General features: G+C 37.0%; 1 protein-coding gene across 1 annotated transcript in view; it reads right to left on the reverse strand.

The window, feature by feature from the left end:
• The window catches only part of LOC124276672 (inactive polypeptide N-acetylgalactosaminyltransferase-like protein 5), a 107,241-nt gene that overhangs the window by 5,226 nt on the left and 76,988 nt on the right, over positions 1-25,027 (reverse strand). The window contains exons 6-11 of the mRNA XM_046712312.1: positions 24,609-24,718; positions 11,823-11,983; positions 10,299-10,416; positions 1,123-1,235; positions 941-959; positions 308-454 (exon numbers count right to left, since the gene is read on the reverse strand). Of these exons, the coding sequence (XP_046568268.1) occupies positions 308-454; positions 941-959; positions 1,123-1,235; positions 10,299-10,416; positions 11,823-11,983; positions 24,609-24,718 (668 nt within the window). The remainder of the gene's footprint in view (positions 1-307; positions 455-940; positions 960-1,122; positions 1,236-10,298; positions 10,417-11,822; positions 11,984-24,608; positions 24,719-25,027) is intronic.

Genomic DNA, 25,027 nt, shown 5'->3' on the forward strand with positions numbered 1-25,027 from the left:
CTTCAACACGATGATACAGTGGTCACAATACTGTACATTTAAAACATCACAAGAAAAACATAACAACTGTGACCTGAATGACTTGTGTTTCAGGTGAATGAAAAAATGTCAAGAGATGTGAAGGGTCCAAAAATGCAAGGAAGCTGATATCTGTGGCAGTGCAGAGTGTTGGTGTATTGTTTCACACTTACTCCAACCTCAGCATCAGATCCACACCGATAAGAACAATGATTGCACCAATCTATAAGTCAAAAGCTTGTGATCAAACTGTCCATTTTCATCATTTCTTGAAGTCTGGCTTGTTTACCTCTCCATACTGTTGAGCTTCTTGCGGAGGCACCAGCATCTCTGGTATGACGTTGTCCAGGTACCACTGGAATGACTGACACTTCAACTTCTGTCGGAGACTCTGCCGCTCAGAAATATCACCAAGGTCAAGGTCACGGGGAAAATCCTAGAAAGAATCGTATCATGCAAAAATGTATATCAGATCTTGTTCTGAACATATTGGATCATATTTAAACATGTCAGATCATATGTTCTTGTATGGATCACATGAGACACCTGTTTGAAATGACACATCAATGTAACATATATTGAGAAATAGAGTCTATATGTTCTCAATGATATGGGGATGCATCTTGTAAAACTGACCAAATATAAGTACTGAATGCTTTACATTGTACAGCATGACAACCAGTTTTCCTTTCAGTGATTTGGAATTGTACGCAACAAACTGTTTGTATAAAAAAATGAATATACACTCTGAGACTTATATATGTGGTAAATGGTCTGGCATTATTCAAATTTGGCACTACAAATATTTCATATTTCACAAATTTTGTTGTTTTGCTGATAAGAAATTTACAAGGGAGATAACTCTTCCAGCCCTGTAGCAATCCACTACTGTTACTGTTGATGAAATTAGTCATGATTTTACTGGTGATTCACATGTTCCACTGCAGGAGCACGTTATGATGAGTTTAAATACAGATAGCAGGCTTGGATGAATCAGTGACATGTTTGATACAGGATTAAAATCTGTCTGAAACTTACTGCAGCGGCATAGAAATACTCCTTGAAGTCATCCATCCACACATCAGCCAACCCGACCTAGGTTACGGAGGATGGTGCGGCGACTGTCTGTAGGGGAACTTGTAAGGCAGGATGTTCCTGAACACATGCCCCACCCGGGAACACGGAATGATCTCCATGGAGCCACCACACATCCACACCTACAACAGGGGAAAACATGGGTACAAAATACGGGTAGAAATTTAATCTGCAAACACTTTACAAAAAGTGTCAGGTATCATCATATTGCCCTGTGTCATCCTTCTGTGGGATCAGCAGCATTCCTGTAGAGATACCTATACTGAAACATCCAGGTGGTTGATCCACTGAAAATAATAATAAATAGTCATTCAATTCTAAAGCGCCTAATATTCACCATAGAGACACTCAGTGGCACTGTGACAATATTGGGGAAGATAATGGTCATGTTTTTCAATGTCAGTTTTTTAGTGAAAAGTATCACCTGGAACTAATAACCTTCAGTAGCTGCATCTATTTCAGATTAGGAAATAATCTTTTTTACACCTTTGTGTGAGAGGATGCTGTTTGAGATAACTCAGACAGGAGCAAGATCAAATTCCAGGTCCGTGTTTGGCTACTCCACAGTAATGACCTAACAACCTTATTAGATTATGACAAAATACTTATACTTTGGTCAAATTCACCTACAGATTGAGCTGAAACTTAACAATTTTAGAATGTTTCATAATTGTTTTTGATGTTGTCCAGTTACATTATCCACTGAGATATTCTGCCACGTAAAATCATTCTTGACCATCCGTTATGTATTAAAGCACTACCACAATCATGAGTAGCGACGAAATAGGCTAAAATAGCCTAAGAAAGACATTACTGCTCTCATGCAAGCCTCACAACTAATTTTGAAAATATTTCATTTTCATTTTGCTGATAAGACAAATTTCAGACAAGAACTCATCAGATCACGACATCTAGCATTGTATATACTGTAACACATTTTGTATTCACAATTGTTTGAAATGACTGATGCAGTACAAATATCCTTACCATCAATGAAGACTGGACTGACTTAGACATAAAATTCTTTATTGTTTCAAATCAATACAACATTTTAGTAGTGACGATGGTACTTTTATCAAGCAAGTGGTTGTGCTGCAAAGCTTGCTTGATAAAGGCAAACAACTGAAGTCAACTGTTGTTCCATTCAGTGGGGGTAAAATGATGGTTGAAACTGTTGCTCCCCCACCAGAGCAGGAGTTACAATGTATCCTGCCGCGATGCTGTTTGGGTGAAAACATCACTCACTTAGACACCTTGAACAGGGAATGTGGTTCAAACACACTAATGATGGCAGCTGCAAAGAATTTGCTTTTTTCCAGGAATTTATTCAAACTATTGCAAAAGAAATTTTCCAGTGGACAAGCTGAAGCAAGGGTACAATAAGAAATAATCTAATAAACCGAAGTTTAATGTAAGTATTACTTGCACAGTTGATGAACTTCTCTTGATATTCTTCACAAACTGATCAAAAGCCCTTAAACCAAATATTCCCATTTTGCAAAGTGCCACATTTTTCTAATGAATATAAAAGGACAAAAACCTAGCTTTACAATTTACAAAACATTATTACAGGACATTTATGAAATTGAGAAATTAATCGATTAAAAACAAAAACAATGTGAATCAATTTACAGAAAATGGAATGTTCAAGATACAGTCCTGTAATTCTGTTTTTAGTCTTTCACATTCTCTGTATTACTATGTAGTATTTCAATTGTATAAACTATATTCCCAATACCATATACATGATACTGCTTTTACCCATGTATCATATTCAACTGTAACCAAGTAAAGTAAATAAACAAATATATACATACAGATCTACAGATAACCTTCTAGGTCATTGAGTTATGTACTCACTTATGTTCATATCAATTGGGTATCCTAATTTCCTTTGAGAAACCAAATAAGTTGTACCCACTTCACTCAAACTCAATTGGGTATTTTGCCATTTTCCATTAATTGTAAATATATAATAAAGTTTAAATGTTTGATTTATGAGTTTGCTATGTATATTTCATCTGTAATATCAGAAACGATAAGAAAGACTGCAAGTTGCCAAGTTCATGTGTTGATAAAGAACCTTTCAATATACCTTAGTTGTTTCATCTATCCATGCACCGGTACGCAAGTTATGATTTGACATTTTTGTGTGTACGCTTGTAAGATAAAACGTATTGAGTATTTACACAAAAATCAAGCGTACTTGTACGCAATACACTTAATAGGAATTGAGTTTCACATAAATATTTGCGTAATGTACGCAGATACGCAGCTTATCTGTACCTCTGTATATAAAAATGATTCCCCTTTCTCATGACCTTTTTCATAACTAACTTGGATGGGCAAGAGGTTCATATTTTTCACTCTTATTCTTTGATAGGTTAATTATTTAAAAGTAACCTTCATATTTACATTCAGTGTTATCTATTTTCCCCACACGAGTAAGGCTTGAGGTTGTCAGACACTGCCCCTGAAGACAGCTCTGTTTATCTTACCTGCTTTAAATGGATTGGTGTGTGTAAAAGAATGTGAAAAGGTCTTTTCCTACGAAAGCTTCAACATATTAAAAATTGAAGTTGGAGCAATTTAAGTGGCAGGCAGGTCATAAGATGAAATATTAAAGTGTTTAAAGTTAAGAAACCCTATTCAAGCAACTAAATGGAGGTTTAATAAGCAGCAACATTGTTGCTTTACAAGTAACTGTTAGTGCTCTGGGTCTCGTATTTGACAAGTTGAAAACATGTCAAAACATATATGAATGATAGTTTTCCTTTATTTGTTGGGTAAAACAGTAAAATTTCAATTTTAATACATTTAACAAACTTAAAACCTATCATAATGTCATACAGTCATGAATTATATTCAAACATGTTTGGTTCAGTAGTCTTTGAAAAAACATATGATGCATTTGCCAAGGATGTGATGGATGTCTGTGCTGATTATGACGCTTGAACAAACATGGAACTACTTATAGACATTTTACTCCATAAAATCTTTATGCTCTCCTGCTTTCTGAGAAAAAGATGTTGTAATATTTCTTCTTTTAAAAAAATATCTAAACCGTTTCAAATTTAAATTTTTCACAAAGCATAATGTTCATTTTAAAGTGCAGCTTCAATATGGTGAACAAATTATTTCAGAAGTTTAACACATGAGTGGAAGGCTGTGAAAGTAGGTCAGAAGTTTCAGAGATGGACCTGGGAGTACATATTTGATTAAAGAGTCTTCATTGTACTTAGGTGATCCAACAGTAGCACTATCTGTATTTGACGGATCCAACAGTACCACTATCTATGTGACTGATCCAACAGTACCACTATCTATGTGACTGATCCAACAGTACCACTATCTATGTGACTGATCCAACAGCAGTACCACTATCTATGTGACTGATCCAACAGTAGCACTATCTATGTGACTGATCCAACAGTACCACTATCTATGTGACTGATCCAACAGTAGCACTATCTATGTGACTGATACAACAGCAGCACTATCTATGTGACTGATCCAACAGTACCACTATCTATGTGACTGATCCAACAGTACCACTATCTATGTGACTGATCCAACAGTAGCACTATCTATGTGACTGATCCAACAGTACCACTATCTATGTGACTGATCCAACAGTACCACTATCTATGTGACTGATACAACAGCAGCACTATCTATGTGACTGATCCAACAGTACCACTATCTATGTGACTGATCCAACAGTACCACTATCTATGTGACTGATCCAACAGTAGCACTATCTGAATGTGACTGATACAACAGCAGCACTATCTATGTGACTGATCCAACAGTACCACTATCTATGTGACTGATCCAACAGCAGCACTATCTATGTGACTGATCCAACAGCAGCACTATCTATGTGACTGATCCAACAGCAGCACTATCTATGTGACTGATCCAACAGTACCACTATCTATGTGACTGATCCAACAGCAGCACTATCTATGTGACTGATCCAACAGCAGCACTATCTATGTGACTGATCCAACAGTACCACTATCTATGTGACTGATCCAACAGCAGCACTATCTATGTGACTGATCCAACAGTAGCACTATCTGTATTGGACTGATCCAACAGTAGCACTATCTGTATTGGACTGATCCAACAGTAGCACTATCTGTATTGGACTGATCCAACAGTAGCACTATCTGTATTGGACTGATCCAACAGTAGCACTATCTGTATTGGACTGATCCAACAGTAGCACTATCTGTAATCCAACAGCACCATCTGTATTGGACTGATCCAACGTAGCACCAGCTGACAGCTAAGAATCAAGGAGTTTGAGTTGACCTATACAAAGTTACCAAAATAACATGTATTCTATGGTCTCCACTTATCCAATCAATATATAGTGCTTGACATCATAAAATACTATTCTGCTGAAAATGTCACGGCCAAGGGTCACCTTTACCATTATTAGAATTTTGTAATGACAGGGGTATATCAAATACGGTCTCCATTGTGAATCATTGAAGGGCAGTACACCAGGCCTATACCAGGTAGCGGACACAGCACTGGGCTGACCAGTGAAATAATCTGTAAGATCAGGCATCATACAGAAGAATATTATTCATAGCTAAATCATAAATCTTTCCTATCAATATCTAAACTTAACTGTTCAAAAACTGCTTTATTGGTCCATTTTCTGGCTCAGTGCATTCTGCGGAATAAGTTAGAATTCCAAATGAGGTTATTCCACTGTAATGATCTGATACATGAAAAGACCGTGACACACTAGTCAATGTTTGAATATTGCTTCTAAGTTTAATCATGTGAAAACAACTAGATTGAGTTGCCTTAAACTTTATGACATCAAGCCAAACTGAAGATCATATTTACAATATACTCCATTAAGGCCTGGATGTGCCTGGATGTGGGTCAGTAATGCGATAAAATTCAGGCTTCTATCGGGCATCGGCATGGAAGTTTAAATCCACCATACTGGTTATTCAGATTGCAAATAAAATAATTTTTATCTTATATACCCATCTTATATGCAGCAGACTCTGTTTTGTTATATATATTTGACTACTTGACTATTGTATAGAAGCCCAATTGTGATTTTTCATGGGTAAATATAATGGGCTACACTGTCATCAGTTTATGAAACTTTATGAAACATCCCATTATGTTCTGCATCTTGGAGAAAACTGTGCCTGAGAAACATTTTATACACACTTACAGAGTGAGAAACACTTATTTTATGCACCCTTACAGGAAGGTGAAAACTAATAAAGGACAAATCTGACACTGACATGCATAATCAACAATAGTTCTGAGGATGATAGCTTTTCTGCATAGCAGTTACACTTGTATCTCCCATGTTTGTTTGCTGCTTCTAAACAGCATGACCATTTGAACAAAACACAGGGCTAAACCACAAAAAGGCAACTTTCCTTGCATTGTAAGGGTTGATATGATTAAACCTCACAACTAAGTTTCACAGAAATATCTGATCATAAACAATACAACATATCAACATTGAAATTACCTAGAAAGTGGAAGATCCACAATGCACCAGTAGCTTCATTATAAACATCAATGGCCGCTACATTCAAAATGTGAAGAATGAACTTTGGTAACTAAACCTGACATTTGCTTTCCAAAACATTTACTACATGCCTTTGCCCTTGCGCTCGCTGTTATTACAGGGATGTGACTTCAAAACTTAAAAAACGTTACGCACTCAGGAGCTGATGTACATCTCGTACAAAAAGGTTGGAAGGTGACAGGCAAAATACATTCTCATGAGTTTCATCCTTAGTGTGAACAACGCCTGATAGAACTAATGTGTGGAAAATATTGCAGATAGCAAAAGAAATGTACACAAAGATTCATAGATGATTTCCAGACTCAACCAGTGTATGTTTCAGTGTGTTCAAACAATTTACGTGTCACATCACGTGTCACATCACATCAACTAGAACCGCTTAGAGCATGTCCCTGGGTGATGTGGATGAGGCGCTATAAAAGTACTCTTATTATTATTACATCAGCTGACTGATTATGTGTTTGTAGCAGGGTGTGGAGTCATCCCACAGATGACATGTTTACCATGTCAGCTTGCTGACAGGATTTAACCACTTTGGTCATGTAGACAAGGTGTCTGACTTTTGGATCAGAAGGTCTGTGGTTCGAATCCCAGCACGGGACTGGGAAATGTTATAGACGCTACATTGGCACCCAATTTGGGGCTGAGCATGTTCATATGAAATTTGGAGCAAAATATGTCTCAGTACCCTCCTCGGGACATGCCTTCTGTTCACGGGGAGTATATTGTAGCAGGGTGTGGATTCATCCCAGAAATGACATCCTTATCTTGTCAGCTTGTTGACAGGGTTAACCACTTTGGTCATGTGGACAAGGTGTCCGACTTCGGAACAGAAGGTCCGTGGTTTGTATCCCACCACGGGAATCGAAAATTTTATGGCCGCAACATGTCATTAGAGTTAAACATACAGATTCTCCAAATTAAGACTTTAGCATATCATTGTGGATACTTATATTCTAATTATCATTTTTGGTGAAGACATCAACTGTTTTAATATGACAAGTGAATGCTGTAAGGATATCAATTTTCAATGATATATTTATCTCAAGAACAAATTTTCAATCTATGGTATCTTGGAAACTGATCAATTATGAGTGTAATGTTTCATATTGATGCAAAGCATGTGATTCTGTCAATCAGAATATATCACTTAATTTGACTTCAAATGCAATGGTAGTTAACACCAACTTACTGAAGCTGGATATATATAATATATATAATGGATTTCAATGGTGCCTGATATCCAACTCGAAGCTCTTCAAAACAGCGCATCACAAAGTCTGACCCCGGATAACCCAAGCTGCCTGTGAGCCGATAGAAGGTAATAGTCACATGCCTTTATCCCACCTGGTACCCATTTTCTGCTGGGTGAACAGAAGCAAGTTTGCCTAAGGTGAGACCACATGTATCACATGTGCTTCACTAAGGGGCAGGACTGAAGTCCTAGAAACTCTCAGGAGTTAAGCTGCCAAGCACGGTCACCCATCTAAGGACTCTCCTTGCCCAACGTTGCTTAACTTCAACTGATTTGTGACCTGAGCTCGATGCAAAGGACCACACACCAGAAGCTTTGCATGACAATAGTTGTGATGACATGCAGTCTGAAGGTCAAGGACAGATGGGACCGGAATAGAGGTGGAGAACCTGACACGGAGCAGTGAAGGAACTTGAAGGTTTGTTAACAAAAGCCGTTGCAAGCTCTCACACGGTGACAAACACAGTTAGGGAATGTCCTGATTTTAGTTTCAAAATGCTAAACCCATCAGTGTCATTCATCCCTCGTCCACTTCCCCAGAACCATCTCACCAATACATGGAACAGGTTTCGTGACATTTCTAAAAGAAAGAGGACAGGAATATGAATGTAAAAGAATGTCTTTTGTGTTCTTTCTGATTTTCACATGAAAACCCAAGTAGCCAATTATACGCCACACGTAAGTCAATCAGTATCAGGAGAAGGCAAGTTGCATTCCACTCCAGTGAAACAAACCATGGCCAGGCAGGAACAAGGAGATGCGATCACTGACATGGTTTTTACTCTGTTTTTAACCTTCACGATCGATGAGGAAGTTTGCAAATCAATCAAAAGATCTCTAGAGATTGGGAAAAACTGTACAGTTTGAAAAACATTTCACAATTGACTGACCCTAATCCCTGAAAAAAAAGCCTTACTAACATGGAAATGCAATCAATTATAGGCAGGATGGAGAAAAAAATTCTGGTGGAGTGCAAGGTTACCTTGATTCTAATAACACAAACATCTATCAATTAGGTTTTTTACATAAAACACACTGACTCTGTTGTTCCAGCAAGTCTCTGAATGGGAATTTGGAGGGCTGAATCTTTTTGAGCTATAAAAAGATTTGTATGTCTTCATAAGTGTTTATGATTCATTTCCTCGGATTGATTTGGTTGAAGACGTTGCTGGGCCTGGGTTGTTATTGGACACAAGGCTGGTCATCTGGGATGGAGCTACAGCAGGACCACATCGCCAGATGGAGACAGTCAATGAAAACCAGGGCCTAGATTTTCGAAGCTCTCTTAGCGCTAAGATAGCCATAAGTTAATCTTAATGTATGGCACTTCCGACTATCTTATCGCTAAGAGAGCTTCGAAAATCTAGGCCTAGTACTTTTACTCTGAAGCAGTGTATCATACTATGTTCATGTGTGTCATATTACATATGTCTGTGGCCTTATGTTGTTGTGTGGACTAAGATGCCATGACAGGTCCGGATCAAGGCAGGTGCCCTAATGACGTACCCTCGCCATGTCCGCATCAACAGAACACAGCAATGTCTGGTGTACAGCTCAAGGGATTTCCCCACTGTCGTTCACTGGTGTAGGTACAACTTATAATTGGAAACAGTATTTGTGAGGATCACCTTGTTCAAATTAAACTCTTTCTCTACGACTGACCTACATGTATGTGGAGAGACTGATGTGCAGGTGTTGCAGAGTCTGTTGGTGGTGAGACAGAGGGCTTGTAAATCAGGACACATCACAGAACCACATTCATCAGGCAGTCAACCAGTGTGTGTTTTCTTTAAGATATGGGATCAGATGCAATATTAGGTTTCTCTGTGCCATTTTTGGAGCACCCACATTATATATACAAACTCAAACATTTTCGAGCTTATATTTATGTTTGTTTCATTTTAAACCTAAACTGCAGTCTTTTATCTGTGTTTATCAAAATATTCATGTCCTGCCTGTACAGGTTAAGGTACAACTGAATCACTAGTCTGTCATACAGACCCTGAAACAAATATATCCAAGGAAGCCCATGCAAATCTAGAATCTAGAAAAGTATTTTACTTTTGGCAATTAATGAAGTGTATATGGGAAAAAAACAACTTTAAAAAGATTTTCTTTTAAGTTTACATTTTGGGTCAATAAAAACATTAGGATTTTACTTTTTGAGAGGGGAAAATTAATTTATATTGTTTTTCTTATTCTTGACAAAATACAACCGGTGGATCCATAAAACAAGCAATAAAATTGGTCTGGCCTTATGAACTTTTTTTTCTGTAAAATATGTTTATTTCAGAGACTAGTTGCTAGCTATAGTCTATGGAATCACGAATGGCATCAACAGTGACATACCCGGAAAGCTAGTTCTAAGTTCTCTCCACCCCAGATGTCCAGTCCCTCGTCATAGGAACCGATCTTGAAGAAGTATTCCTGGTTGATGGCAAACAGTCCTCCACTGATGGTCGGGGTTCTGGAACAAGACATGTTTAATACTGCACTGAGCAGGAACCTTCATATTACATGCTAAGAGTTAGATTTCTGTCCTAATTGAATTAATGTGTTCAAGTAAGTGACTTCTCACATACAGTAAACCATTATAATGCCTCTAGGGTAATACCAACAACCGTTTCGTTCACAACATGATTTCATGTCTTTTGGATGACAAATTAACAATGTAATGACCCACTTGATGTTTTTTTTTCATATTTCTCTGTACTCTTAAACAAAATGAAATTATATGCTGCCCAAAACATGTCAAAAAATTAACAGTTAAGTCCTTTAAAAAAAATGACATCTGGTCCTTCAAATTTATTCCAGCTTTTACACTCAGAATGATGGCCTCAAATTTATGGTATCTATGCAAGAAAAACCAGTGGTTAATGTAATGAGCAATGTCCCACACTATTGGGATATTATGACATGCTGCGAGACACAAGCCTCACCATGACATAGAGATCTTTTTATCAAGGAATAAACAGCTAGGTCCTTTTCTGTTAAATTTAGGTCCACATGGCATGAGAGAGATTTGAGTAAGTGCAAGACAATTCCTAGGAACTAGGAGCTTGCATAAACAAGCAAATGTCCTGGGTGTAGGGCGATGGTAATCAAGGAACATAATACTGAGGAAGTATACTCCAGTTAACTTTGAGGATGAAAGCACTGAAGCACTGGTGGAGTAACCAAAGTAAATGATCTGACTCATTACCAGAAAGACCAAAGTTCAGAACTCCACATGGGCACAGAGTGGGAAGCACATGCCCAGATTCATGCACGCACCAATAACCTAACTCTTGGCATGCACACCCATACACGTTCAGTACATCTCCTAAGTAGACATTCAATTCCCCACATGGGTACAATGCGTGAAGCCTATTTCTGGTGTCCCCAGCCGTGATATTGCTGGAATATTGCTAGTTTTAGGGCCACACATGCCCTATAATTTACGCTCAATATTCCAGCTATATGGCGGCGGTCTGTAAATATTTGAGTCTGGACCAGACAATCCAGTGATCAACAGCATGAGCATCGATCTGCGCAATTGGGAACCGATGACATGTGTCAACCAAGTCAGCGAACCTGACCACCCGATCCCATTCGTCACCTCTTACAACAAGCATGGGTTACTGAAGGCCAATATTCTAACCCGGACCTTCACGGGTCTCACTCCTAAGTACAGATACAGTTCACAAATATAGGGCTCACATCACATCAGGCCCACCACAACACTTTACTGAACTGGTAAGGGATGCATGTAAACCTATCAACTAAAAGTTCATATTTTGTAAACACTTGGCTAAGTTATTATCAATAATGACTAAAACATCCACCCACAAAACAACAATTTTTATCCAAGAATACATTTAAGGTAAACCAAACCTGATTGGCTGAGCTGGCGATGACCTTGAGTCCATGACCTTGGGAGGTATTCCCTTCCAGATGAACTCCATCCTCCAAGTGAATCCTCCGTGGAGATTGTCCGGAGCAGGGACATAGTCAAAGCTGTCAGCTCGGATAGCATCAACATAGGGGCTGACGACCTGAAGTCAAACAATCCCTTTGTAAGCTACACAAATAGCTGCCTAATGTGTGCTGACATTAGAACTACATCCACCATAAATCTGTTGTTCCTGCTGCTGGAGATAGGATTACACACTGCATTAACACCTTGTTAATCTGGAACCTGTCTTATATACACTATCTAAGGTAGCGACCGTAAGCCAGTGTTAAGTCTGGGAAGAATACTCTTTGTAGCTACAAAATCATTTTGTGATATTTGGCCCTAGGCTGAGATTTTTGTATTGCCAATGATTTTACTATATGCTTATCACAGTTGTAGAGCGGTAACAACACTTAATATACAACTACAAAACATCACACAATACTGAACCTGTGTGGTTGGTGAATAATGGGATCAGGGAGATGAACACACATGCATGCATGCATGCACGCATGCACGCACGCACGCACGCACCTACACACACACACACCTACACACACACACCTACACCTACCTACCACCTGTCCACCATTTTCAAGTCATTCCAATTTCACTGACATATTAAATAATAGGACAGCCCAGTATTTCTGGTATACTGCTATATATTGCAATAGGCTTTTCTAAATGATACATATCGCAATATTTTTTCCTGAGAACCAGTATATTGGGTAAAGGACATGTATGAAGTTTTTGTGATTATCTTTATGTTTTAAATTAAAATCTACACAGACTTTCATTCACAACAGATGCTTTCCTTCATTATTCAATGACAAAACAGCATACTGTAGTACTGTTAATTGTGTTAAAAAAAATAGAATCTCTGACTATGCAACCTAATTTTGCAATTGCTGTTATCAGAACCATAACATATATGTTTGGAGACTTATAAATAGGACTGACATGCACAGTTAGTGTCACTCACTATCAAACACTTAAGTTCCCAATATATCGCAATTCATATCACAATACCGGTACCTCGGAGCAGCAATATAGATTTCAATACAATTTATTTGCCACTACACAGCCCTATTAAATAATGTGGAGACAAAAGAAATGATTTACACATACAGCCTCCACACATCAATATACACAAAGGATATACTAAATGGTCAAACACAGTTCGGTTATATGCTTGGTGCCATTTTCAAAGAGTCTGCTCTGTGATTCTACTCCCCGTGGATAGGGGACGTCAAAGGTGTTACGAATAAATTTCACTCTTCACAGCAGTTCTGGTCCTTTAATGCTCATTAAAATCTAATTCTATGAAGTTTCAACAAATTGTTCATGCCAGATTGATTAAATCGCACATATATGCATTCCCAAATATTATTCATGTATCAATTAACTTAATTACTAATCTTAATGAATAAATGAATTTTTAAGGACATGAGAACAATGAAACCCAACAAATGCAATTTTTCCTGAAAGATTTTGACACATCATCATGGCTGATGACAGAGAGGAAATTGGCATGCAATCAACGTTAAGGGATTTCTTCATAATGGCCTCTCATCTGTGATATAATGTACATGTCACTGAAATTGACGATTAAGGTATTTCATTACATAAATAATTCATCACTGATTGTCTTAGGGCTGCTGCCAGTGACATAACAACAATGGATTGTGTGGATGCAGGATCTATCAGACCACGTTTGACAGGAGCATTGTTTGTGCCGCTGATAATTCTAGCTATGGAGAGATGTGCGGTAGTGGTGCTGTGGAATACACACTCTCATAACTGCTTGAAAATATGCATCTTCCAAAGCACAGGAAACTATACATTACCATAGTTTTCTTCTTTGAAAGAGACTTAATGTGAAATACTACTCATCAGCTGATTTTATCTATTGTATAAACACATTACCTGAGACCAATTGTCATATCCATCAGTTCTCGTCAAATACTGATGTCCACCATATTACAACTTGCTTCACTTATATGTATAGAAACACAGCCCTATGATTTACCTAAAGGTACCTAAAGGAGGTAGTCCTGAAACATTGTGTATCTATAACAAAGGAACTGCTACCCTGACACTCCTTGTTATACTCAAGAATAACCTACTGGTTAAAGCGTTCACGCCGAGGACCCGGGTTCAATTCCCATATGTGTACAATGTGTGAAGCCCATTTCTGGTGTTCCACACCGTGATATTGCTGGAATATTGCTAAAAGCGGCGTAAAACCATTCTCACTCACTTACTCACTCAGTGTTCTAATCACCCCAAAACTAGAAATGACTATAATGTCTCATAATGTGAAAAACTCACTATCATAATGTAAATGAAAGCTGTGGAGAAGTAGCTAACACAAACAATCTAAATTGGAAACAGGAAAAAAATGTCCATTTTATTCTTCAGCAACAAAAGAAAATATAATAAATCAATGAACTATATATATTCATAGAGGACCATATTTTCATATCTGTAAAACAGATCAATCCTCTCATTTCAGGAACTGAAGAGTTTCTTGCACTACACTCTTTTCAATGACCATCATCCAGTATCTGTATACTTACACAACAACAACAATTCTAGACAGAGAGAATTGATTATCCAGCAATCCTGCAGTATTACATAAAGCAACTGTATGGTGACATGTTTTGTCAGGTTCATATTTGAACATATTTACAATAATTTGCAAAGGGTATAACAGAAGACCAGGATCACAATGTATCCTGAAGAACCCATACAGGTCCTTTAAGTATAAGACCAATGGTTGACAGTGATTTACAATGGGTATAACACAGGACCATTATCACAATGTATCCTGAAGAACCCATATAAGACCAATGGTTGACAGTGATTTACAATGGGTATAACACAGGACCAGGATCACAATGTATCCTGAAGAACCCATATAAGACCAATGGTTGACAGTGATTTACAATGGGTATAACACAGGACCATTATCACAATGTATCCTGAAGAACCCATATAAGACCAATGGTTGACAGTGATTTACAATGGGTATAACACAGGACCATAATCACAATGTATCCTGAAGAACCCATACAGGTCCTTTAAGATAAGACCAATGGTTGACAGTGATTTACAATGGGTATAACACAGGACCATAATCACAATGTATCCTGAAGAACCCATACAGGTCCTTTATAAGACCAATAGTTGACAGTGATTTACAATGGGTATAACACAGGACCAGGATCACAATGTATCCTGAAGAACCCATATAAGACCAATGGTTGACAGTGATTTACAATGGGTATAACACAGGACCAGGATCACAATGTATCCTGAAGAACCCATATAAGACCAATGGTTGACAGTGATTTACAATGGGTATAACACAGGACCATTATCACAATGTATCCTGAAGAACCCATATAAGACCAATGGTTGACAGTGATTTACAATGGGTATAATACAGGACCAGGATCACAATGTATCCTGAAGAACCCATATAAGACCAATGGTTGACAGTGATTTACAATGGGTATAACACAGGACCATTATCACAATGTATCCTGAAGAACCCATATAAGACCAATAGTTGACAGTGATTTACAATGGGTATAACACAGGACCAGGATCACAATGTATCCTGAAGAACCCATACAGGTCCTTTAAGTATAAGACCAATGGTTGACAGTGATTTACAATGGGTATAACACAGGGCCATTATCACAATGTATCCTGAAGAACCCATATAAGACCAATAGTTGACAGTGATTTACAATGGGTATAACACAGGACCATTATCACAATGTATCCTGAAGAACCCATATAAGACCAATGGTTGACAGTGATTTACAATGGGTATAACACAGGACCAGAATCACAATGTATCCTGAAGAACCCATATATGACCAATGGTTGACAGTGATTTACAATGGGTATAACACAGGACCAGGATCACAATGTATCCTGAAGAACCCATACAGGTCCTTTAAGTATAAGACCAATGGTTGACAGTGATTTACAATGGGTATAACACAGGGCCATTATCACAATGTATCCTGAAGAACCCATATAAGACCAATAGTTGACAGTGATTTACAATGGGTATAACACAGGACCATTATCACAATGTATCCTGAAGAACCCATATAAGACCAATAGTTGACAGTGATTTACAATGGGTATAACACAGGACCAGGATCACAATGTATCCTGAAGAACCCATATAAGACCAATGGTTGACAGTGATTTACAATGGGTATAACACAGGACCAGGATCACAATGTATCCTGAAGAACCCATATAAGACCAATGGTTGACAGTGATTTACAATGGGTATAACACAAGACCATTATCACAATGTATCCTGAAGAACCCATTTAAGACCAATGGTTGACAGTGATTTACAATGGGTATAACACAGGACCATTATCACAATGTATCCTGAAGAACCCATACAGGTCCAGTGTCTGCTTTTTTGGGTGGTAACCCCACCTGGCTACACCCTAGCATGGTATTGCATAAAAATTCTTAAGTAAAACCCAGCTCATTCACTCCAGCCAGTGTGCACGTTATCAAAAGTAACCAATATTATAGGACTCAAAGGAAGTTAAGGATCATTTCATTCTTTTTGTTTTACCAGATTTACATGTTATTTCTAGACATATCAAGAAGGTATCCTCCCTGTCAATGCCTAATCACCGTAAAAAGCAACCCTTTTACAATGTGAAAATTGCTTGTACTGGACATTGCAATGCACAGACAATTTCCTCATCCCCTGAAGGTTTGACAGATTGACCTAAAACTTGATAGAACTGCTCAAAATTAAACTTATTTAAAAACACCAAAAGTAATAATATTTCTACAAATATTCTGAATATATCAACATATTTTCACATCTGGCATACTTTTATATATTTCTCATATTTATCAACAAGCAGCTGTGAAAATACCAAAAATTATTTTTATAAAGATTTCAATATTTTACTCTCCTCTCTGTCACCAGACCGCTAGGACAAACAATGGCAGTTGAATGACCAGAATAAATGCGAAATTTAAGATTTTCGATAAAAGTAATGGAAAATGCCTAGCGATGAAAAACTTAATATGTCACAAGGAAACAAGAAGAAATTTGTCAAATCTGCCTCAAAACATACCATGCAAAGTGCCCTCTCATCACTTAAGCTGTTGTCAAACAAGTCAATCATGGACATTTTCAATTTAAAGCTATTTCGTTAGACAAGTCAATTTTTCACAGGTTTAAGGCTGAGGACTCAGCAATGAAGAATTCTAAAAGCAATGAAGAATTCTGAACCATTTGGACAGGTCACACTGCTCCTCTGGAGAGTTGGTTGCTGTGAAACAATTTGCAATAACTGGCAATTGCTATGGCAACTATCATTTAACTATCATTCAACTATCAAAAAATGAAAACTAGAAAAATGGAGCTGGAACTCTTTCAAAAACTTTAATGGTCAGTAATGACCTAGCTTGCATAAATATTTTTATTTCAAGACTCAAACATGCAACAAGTCAATACTGTAATGCTGTAATATTAACAATGCTTGAAAGTGTAATTTTGAAACAAAATACCCTCACCATAGTTTTTAATATGATCAAAATTGTGACAAAATAGGAAGGTGGATGCTGAAGGTAGTTGGAATCTGCATGCAAGGTTGGCATTAAGTCCAGAACTCCCTTCATGTTTAGCTCAATAATGTCTGCTTCTTTATCAAACCTCACATTTAAACCCAGAATCTGAGAATGTTTAGCAATGGAGACCAGTAATTTGTATTGATTCTTATAGTAGTTTGAATTGATACGAGATATCAGTTTTACATTAAAGTTTTAAATTTGATCTACTCCAAATACATTGGTGATGCATTTGACTGTGTTCTCTAATAAGGGAGCATCATGGAGGTTTCGGGTTATATTTGAGAGTGTTCTCTAATAAGGGAGCATCATGGAGGTTTCGGGTTATATTTGAGAGTGTTCTCTAATAAGCGAGCATCATGGAGGTTTCGGGTTATATTTGACTGTGTTCTCTAATAAGGGAGCATCATGGAGGTTTCGGGTTATATTTGAGAGTGTTCTCTAATAAGGGAGCATCATGGAGGTTTCGGGTTATATTTGACTGTGTTCTCTAATAAGGCATCATGGAGCATCATGGAGGTTTCTAATAAAGTTATATTTGAGTGTGTTCTCTAATAAGGGAGCATCATGGAGGTTTCGGGTTATATTTGACTGTGTTCTCTAATAAGGGAGCATCATGGAGGTTTCGGGTTATATTTGAGTGTGTTCTCTAATAAGGGAGCATCATGGAGGTTTCGGGTTATATTTGAGTGGATAGTTGTTCACAATATCAATCACTGGATTGTCTGGACCAGACTCTAAAACTTACCGGCTATTATCATAAAGCTTTTATATTGCTTCCAACAAATCATATGTGTTGTTATGATATAGTAAAGAATGGGGTTGAATGTGTACCAATTTGATGTGATCATTGACTAAGACAGCCAGTTAGTCATCCCAGGTAAACCACCAGAAATTGCAGACCTCTAGAAAGGATACCGGTATTTTACATCTGTCATTCTAAATTCACCAATATTTCATGATGTATGAACAATGAGCCTGCCCTGGATCAGGGGCCATGGCCAAATGACAACTCTTCAACGACACATCAAAGTATCAGCGGATAGTAGATACAACGTTGGTAGCAACAATAATGTCTTTCAATAATGATTCTTTATCATATCAAATAATGCAAAACATTGCGTCAAATAATGCAAACACCCATGACGATACGGGTTAGAGTTCATCTTAAGCAACCCATGCTTGTCGTAAGAGGCAACTAACAGGATCGGTGGTCAGGCTCGCTGACTTGGTTGACACATGTTATTGTATCCCAATTGCATAGATCGATGCTCATGCCGTTGATAACTGGATTGTCTGGTCCAGACTCGATTATTTACAGACTGCCACCATATAGCTGGAATATATGGCATTAAACAACAAACCAATCAGGTACAAAAATGGCTAACAACCAAAATAGCGTTCGTTCACACGTACATCCTATTTGATGACAATGTCCCTTATCTCCTAAACCACATTAATCTTACACATGAAATCTAAGAGCACATGAAATGGGCAAATGACAATATGAATACCATTAAATCCCCAGCAAGTAACTCAGTTATGCAAGTAATACCTAATGCCTAATATCTAATCTAATAACCTAATCCACTTTCTGCGTAAACTCCACTCTGGAACGTTGTATCACATGTTCTGGGGATTTGTTTGTCAGAACGTCAGCAAACTAATGACAGACAATATTTACAGCAATGACATTGAGAAGAAAATATCAGAGAAAATCTATAATCCAGTCAGCATGTCTCTCATTTGATGGATGCTTGTAGACATCTACTGTATTGATCAATATGGCTTCAACAAGTACAGTTGCTTGTTTCGTATCATATCACTTACCCAAAGTGGAACTGTTTAAACAGTTTATAATGTGAATCATTTGTTCCAATTAGGAGAACTGGAATACGAGAACTTGTTATCTTGATTTGTTGTGCTATATGCTAGAAGTGCAATCAGACAGTTGAATGATCTATCAAAATTAGAAGGGTATTATCACATCCATGCAATATGTTCTGTGACATTCATCATGAAGCCAATGTTAAACAAATAAATGTGTTTCGATCTTTGGATAAAATCAATTATATTTCTCACATATAACACTCAATAATTAGTTGTTGAAGAACATATGAATGGAGAAAGGGTAAACCTTTATCATTCTTGTACAGATTCAGTAGACTTTATGACTGCTGGGATTCATAGCCAGAGTTATAATAATGCTCAAATTCTACAAAAGAATATTCTCCAAGATACATTTTCCAAAATAATTCTTTTAATTTTTTTATAAATGTGTAAATTAATCTTAACACTAGGTATGTATCAGTTAGTTGGATAACATTGTGCATCCAGTTCTAAAGTATACTGTAAACATTATTATCTTTCTTTTATTTTTATAATAAAATCTTTTTAAATATGATGCTTTGTTCTGATGCTGGATTTTGTTTAATCTTTGGCTGTTTGCTACTCCGAGGCCACACTGCAATCAGTTTAATTACAAGCCGCTTCCTTAGTAAGGGATAAAACCACTTATTCATATGGCTTCTCAGAATTGGACTTTTGACATTAACAAGACAGGGTCAAATAGACATCCCTGCCAACTCCCAATTTTCTGAAACTACTTGTGTTACCAGCTTGGACAATACACTGTCTAACCAATCAGACCAGTGTGAGGTCATGTCAATGTCTGGCCAACTGCAAGCAATCTAAAGGCCCACCAATGTCTTGACCACTCAACCAACAGACTGCCCAATCATGCTGTTTAGCCTTTTACGTCCAACAAGTTAATAATACAAATCATGATCGTGCCATACAACAGCAGGAAAATGCTCCACCTTTGACCTTCAACAGGACCTAATTAGCCTGGAGTTAATTAGATGTTCGTTTATCTCAGGAAGTGGACTGTGCCAGCCTTCTTCCCAATAATCTGACATCCACCATCTTAGATTGCTAACAAGCTGGGAATGTCTTGTAGGGAGTGATATGTATGAATATTTCATCCGCCACTGGCAAATTTAGCTAATTCTCTCTCAGCTTTCCAGCTGCAAATAATTTGGAACATGTTTTGGTTCAACAATCTGTTATGCATATTTCATACATTGTCAGTTCATCTCTCCAACAAATGAGCTCAGGAACATAGGTCAAGATATTTCATGATAAGGTCAGAATAAATAAATATTCAGTTACAAATAAAACCATTAATTCAAACTGATTACCAACAGGTGCCACCAGCATATCAATACACAACCCATAACAGTGGGTTTTATCAAATATTCGTAAATCCCATCCAAGAGACATGTAAATCACATATGCGTTGGTGAGAAGTAAGAATTTACTGTTGGTTGAACTTTAAGGCTTTCTATCCCTATCCTTCCAAGCTTCTAGTATAAAATGGCAACATGTTTGGAGTCTTGAGTGCCAAATTTAGAAATTAAAGAGCAGAAATGACACCATAAAAGCTTCAATATTTGTTTAATATGCCTGTCCAGGTCATTATTTAGCCAATATTTTATAAATCAATGTTTGAAGTGAATTATGGGGAAAATTTCTTGCTGTGACCTTGGCAAGTCCTTACATCAGAGGGAATAAGATGGTTTCTGCCTATCAGTATTACCCAGTGAAACAACCCTACCCTGGTTAAACAAGAAGTATTGCTTTTATAATTAACAGACAGATGCCCTCACATGTTAACTGCATATGTCACGTAAAGATGTTATGAAGTTACTTCCTAGTGCAAACTATTTAATGTTTACTGGAGCATGCATTTTGTGATCAAAGTGACAGAATTTTTTCAGAGACAGCGTGAAATAATCTTCTCCTGATTTACAGGACAAGAAGTTATATACTTCAAAAGCTCCAAGACAGTAAATCACAAATTCAATATAAATCAAATTATTTGCAGTGAAAAGAAGCTCTCATGCATGTGTTATTTGATTATATATGTAATGCAATATTAATTTAAAAGAGTCTTCAGATTTTATCTGCAACAAATTAATGCTCTTTTACATGTCATTGAACACAGGATTTCTTTCAAGTTACACCAATTTTAAAATCAACTGCAAACACTTGCTGGGATGTCTCTAAATGGTTATTAGGTTTTATTCTTTCCTCTTGGCATTAAATAAATATGTTTACTCTTACAGTGTGGCAAAAAAATGCAACCAAATTGCCAAAGGACAAATTGATATATCTATGAATCTGGGATATGATGCAGAGACCCATTTGACTAACAATAAATGGTTCAGTCGTTTTTGAGAAGAGGGTGTTCAAAAATGTTTTGTTTGTTTTGTCTTTCTTTTTTCAAATAAATAATAATTGGATTACTATCATTTGACAAAATGACATGCACTTGTGCCAAATTGCACATGCTTAGCCTGCCCAGCTGTTTTAGAGATGATGTGCAATATGTTTGAAAATGTTTTTCAATAAGACTCAATAATGCTTTAATGTATTTTGCTTTCATTTTGAGTTCACATACAAATATTTGTTACATTTAGTATATAGCGATTTACATAAACTGTTCAGGAACATATTACAGAGTACAGTATAAATACAAAACAGCTTCATCGTATTGCTAACTAACATTTATCTTCTTTTGACAATGTATACAGGCTATATTCCTGTAGGTTGAGTTTTGAACATTTTCTTGATGGATATCGTTCATTTTCTGAATAATTGAAACAAATTACCTGCTGTGAAAGATAAATATATTACGTGTCCTATATTCAAGAATAATCAAAGAATCTTTCTTTCAAATTTTCATACAATGCACCCAGGTATAAAATACCTAATGATATGATGATTAATGAGCAATCAAGAAAGTCCATTACATTACCTCTACTGTACACGTTAATTATATATCGTTATCACTGATGTATTTTGCGATTACTTAAATTATGGATTTTGTGTCTTAACTGTTGTGTGTGTACCTTAGGCCTATAACAGAGGCTATTTCTGGGAAGAATTCTACCTCGACATATTAAGCCATTGTAATACTAAAATTGCTTTAATGCCAGGAAATTCTCCAGGGCAATTATCACCCTACAACAAGACACCAGAAGGCCATTCTTTACTCTACAACCCTCTTAGCATTTAAGAATGTCTCTGGAGCCATAATTCCTAAAGAAACACCCTGTTTTAAATAATTATGATGATTGTAATGACAAAGATCATAATGATAAAGTAACCAGATATCCTGAATGTTTTTGAGCTTTGATTTCCACTAGATTTGCACCAGTGGTTACAGAGGGCAAGGAAAGAGGCTGTGACAGCTACATTTGATTCCTGATTCTGAGAGTCTGATTCCAAGTGTCCTGTGTATTGAGCAGACATCAGGACAGACATGCAAATCAAATATTTCTTCTCATTCTCAGCAAATTATAAAACAGCATGGAGAGGAAGCCATGTTCAATCAGAAACTTGACACTAATAAGAGAACGCAAAAGGCATCTGCAGGAATTCTAAATCACTCTCATAGCAGTCTGTTGCAGCAGGAAATTGCTAATTCTGTAAGATGAGTTCATTTGAGAATAAAGGTCAGACAAGCATGCCTTCCATGAAAAATCGAATAATTTCTTACATTTAAGACATAATATGATTCTGTGATAATATTCTTGGCCTCTCATTGTCAAAAGCATAAAATGTTATGAGAATTTCTTGAGAATTCTTTGGATAAGTTTTGAAAAAATCCTGGCTTTCACCCATTAAAGAATGGTTCCAACCAATTTGAGTGAGAAAACACCTTTTCTGTCCTTGTTAGAGATGCTTCCAGTGCCGGTGGGTGTAACACAATGAAACATGAGTCATATGACCATTACTCACAACAATCTAATGATGATTTTTATTTGCCAAAAAAATCAACATGTTGAATTTTTTAATATTTTTTTTAGTCTGACTTGTATAGAAATCATTAGCATGTTATTGATTTTGACACTGATGGGAAGTGAATGCCTCTTCATTTACACATTCATTTTGGAAATTTTCACATTTTGAAAGGCTTTTGAATAAAACTTTGTAATTTGGCCCTTTTGAATATCACTTCTTCAAAACTAAACATCACAAATATGACAGATTTGGGCTGAATATATTGATCATGGTAACATGAGGCAACTGAAAGTTCCTTTAATAAAAACTCACATGATATTATGTCTGAATGATGCTGATACATTGTCGGTTGGGAAGGATTGTGTGTTCAGTATTATGATTCATTGAGAGTCCTTCAGAACATCTTGGAAACTTTCTAGCCTAAGTCAATACTTGGCTAGCTGTCCCATTATAACAGAGAACTAGCAGATAATGTATTTCGTACAAGATTAGTGTTGATATAATGCTGAGACAGTTTATCTTAAGCCCTGATTGTCATTGATGCAGTTTCTTTGATAAAAGAGACAACCCAAGAATCGGTATGTTTGTACAAGAATCTGATTGAGGCCAGAGCTCTAGTGTTAAAAGGGAACTAGTCTTGTACAAATCACTGAGTCTGATTAAAGGCATTCTGATTCTGTTTTGTCTCCAGGGCCAAAATATTTTCCAAACTACCAGTTAATGGCCACAAAGCATCTCAGTTTCACACAGGCAAGATGCTGCAATGCTTTGAACCAAGAGAGGAAATTGGTTCTAAAATGTGCGTGAGTGAGTGAGTGAGTCAAGAGCATGATGCTCCTATAAAATTGTTCTGATAGACAGTAACCTGAATTGGTCCAGCCTTATTAGAGAACATTCAAATATTATAAGAATACTTCAAGACTGTGACCCTGTAGTCTGTCATACAGACCCTGAAACAAATATATCAATACGTGGCAAGTCTAGATTTCCACAGTTTCTGAAAATGAAGCAACTCCTTTCATTATATAAGTAGAGAAACAAATAAAGGAACACAGGAAAATTCAAGTGTTCTTGCAGTATTTTCTAGTTTTCATCACCAGCTTTGAATAGCATTGTGGTAATGAAAACTAGAAAAATAATAAAGGAACCCTTGAATTTTCCTGTGTTCCTTTATTTGTTTCTCTATGTATATTTTATTTTTTTTATTATAAACTGGCATATTTTTCTGTAAAAATATGTTCATTTCAGAGACAAGTTGTTTGTCTAGTGACCCTGGTGCTCACCTTGGTTGCGTCCTGATGGACGGCCTGGAGCAGGGGAGGTAACCAGTTGACATTGCACTCACAGTGAGAGTCGAGAAACACCAACACCTGTCCAACAGCCTGGGATGCTCCTGAAACAGGTAGTAAATGTGTAAAACAAGCTAAACTACATCACATAATATGATTACACGGTAGCTGTGGTAAGAGGGTTCAGATACAGAGGACAGTGCTAGTTTACTGGGATGTCTGGAATTTGCGTTGTGCTGTCAACAGGTTGAAATGTATGGTTAATTAAATCAAACTTGTAAGGCCTTTTTTATAAACAGCTTTTGATATATTCTTTCATCTTTTTCCTGTCCTAAAATGTGGACAGTATGATCACCTGAAGGCTGATGTGACCACCTGTACCAAACAACTGTGTTCTACTAAATAGGTGATTA

This window comes from Haliotis rubra, unplaced genomic scaffold, assembly GCF_003918875.1.
Source record: "Haliotis rubra isolate DU_JTF1 unplaced genomic scaffold, ASM391887v1 Scf211, whole genome shotgun sequence".
Lineage (NCBI taxonomy): Eukaryota > Metazoa > Mollusca > Gastropoda > Lepetellida > Haliotidae > Haliotis > Haliotis rubra.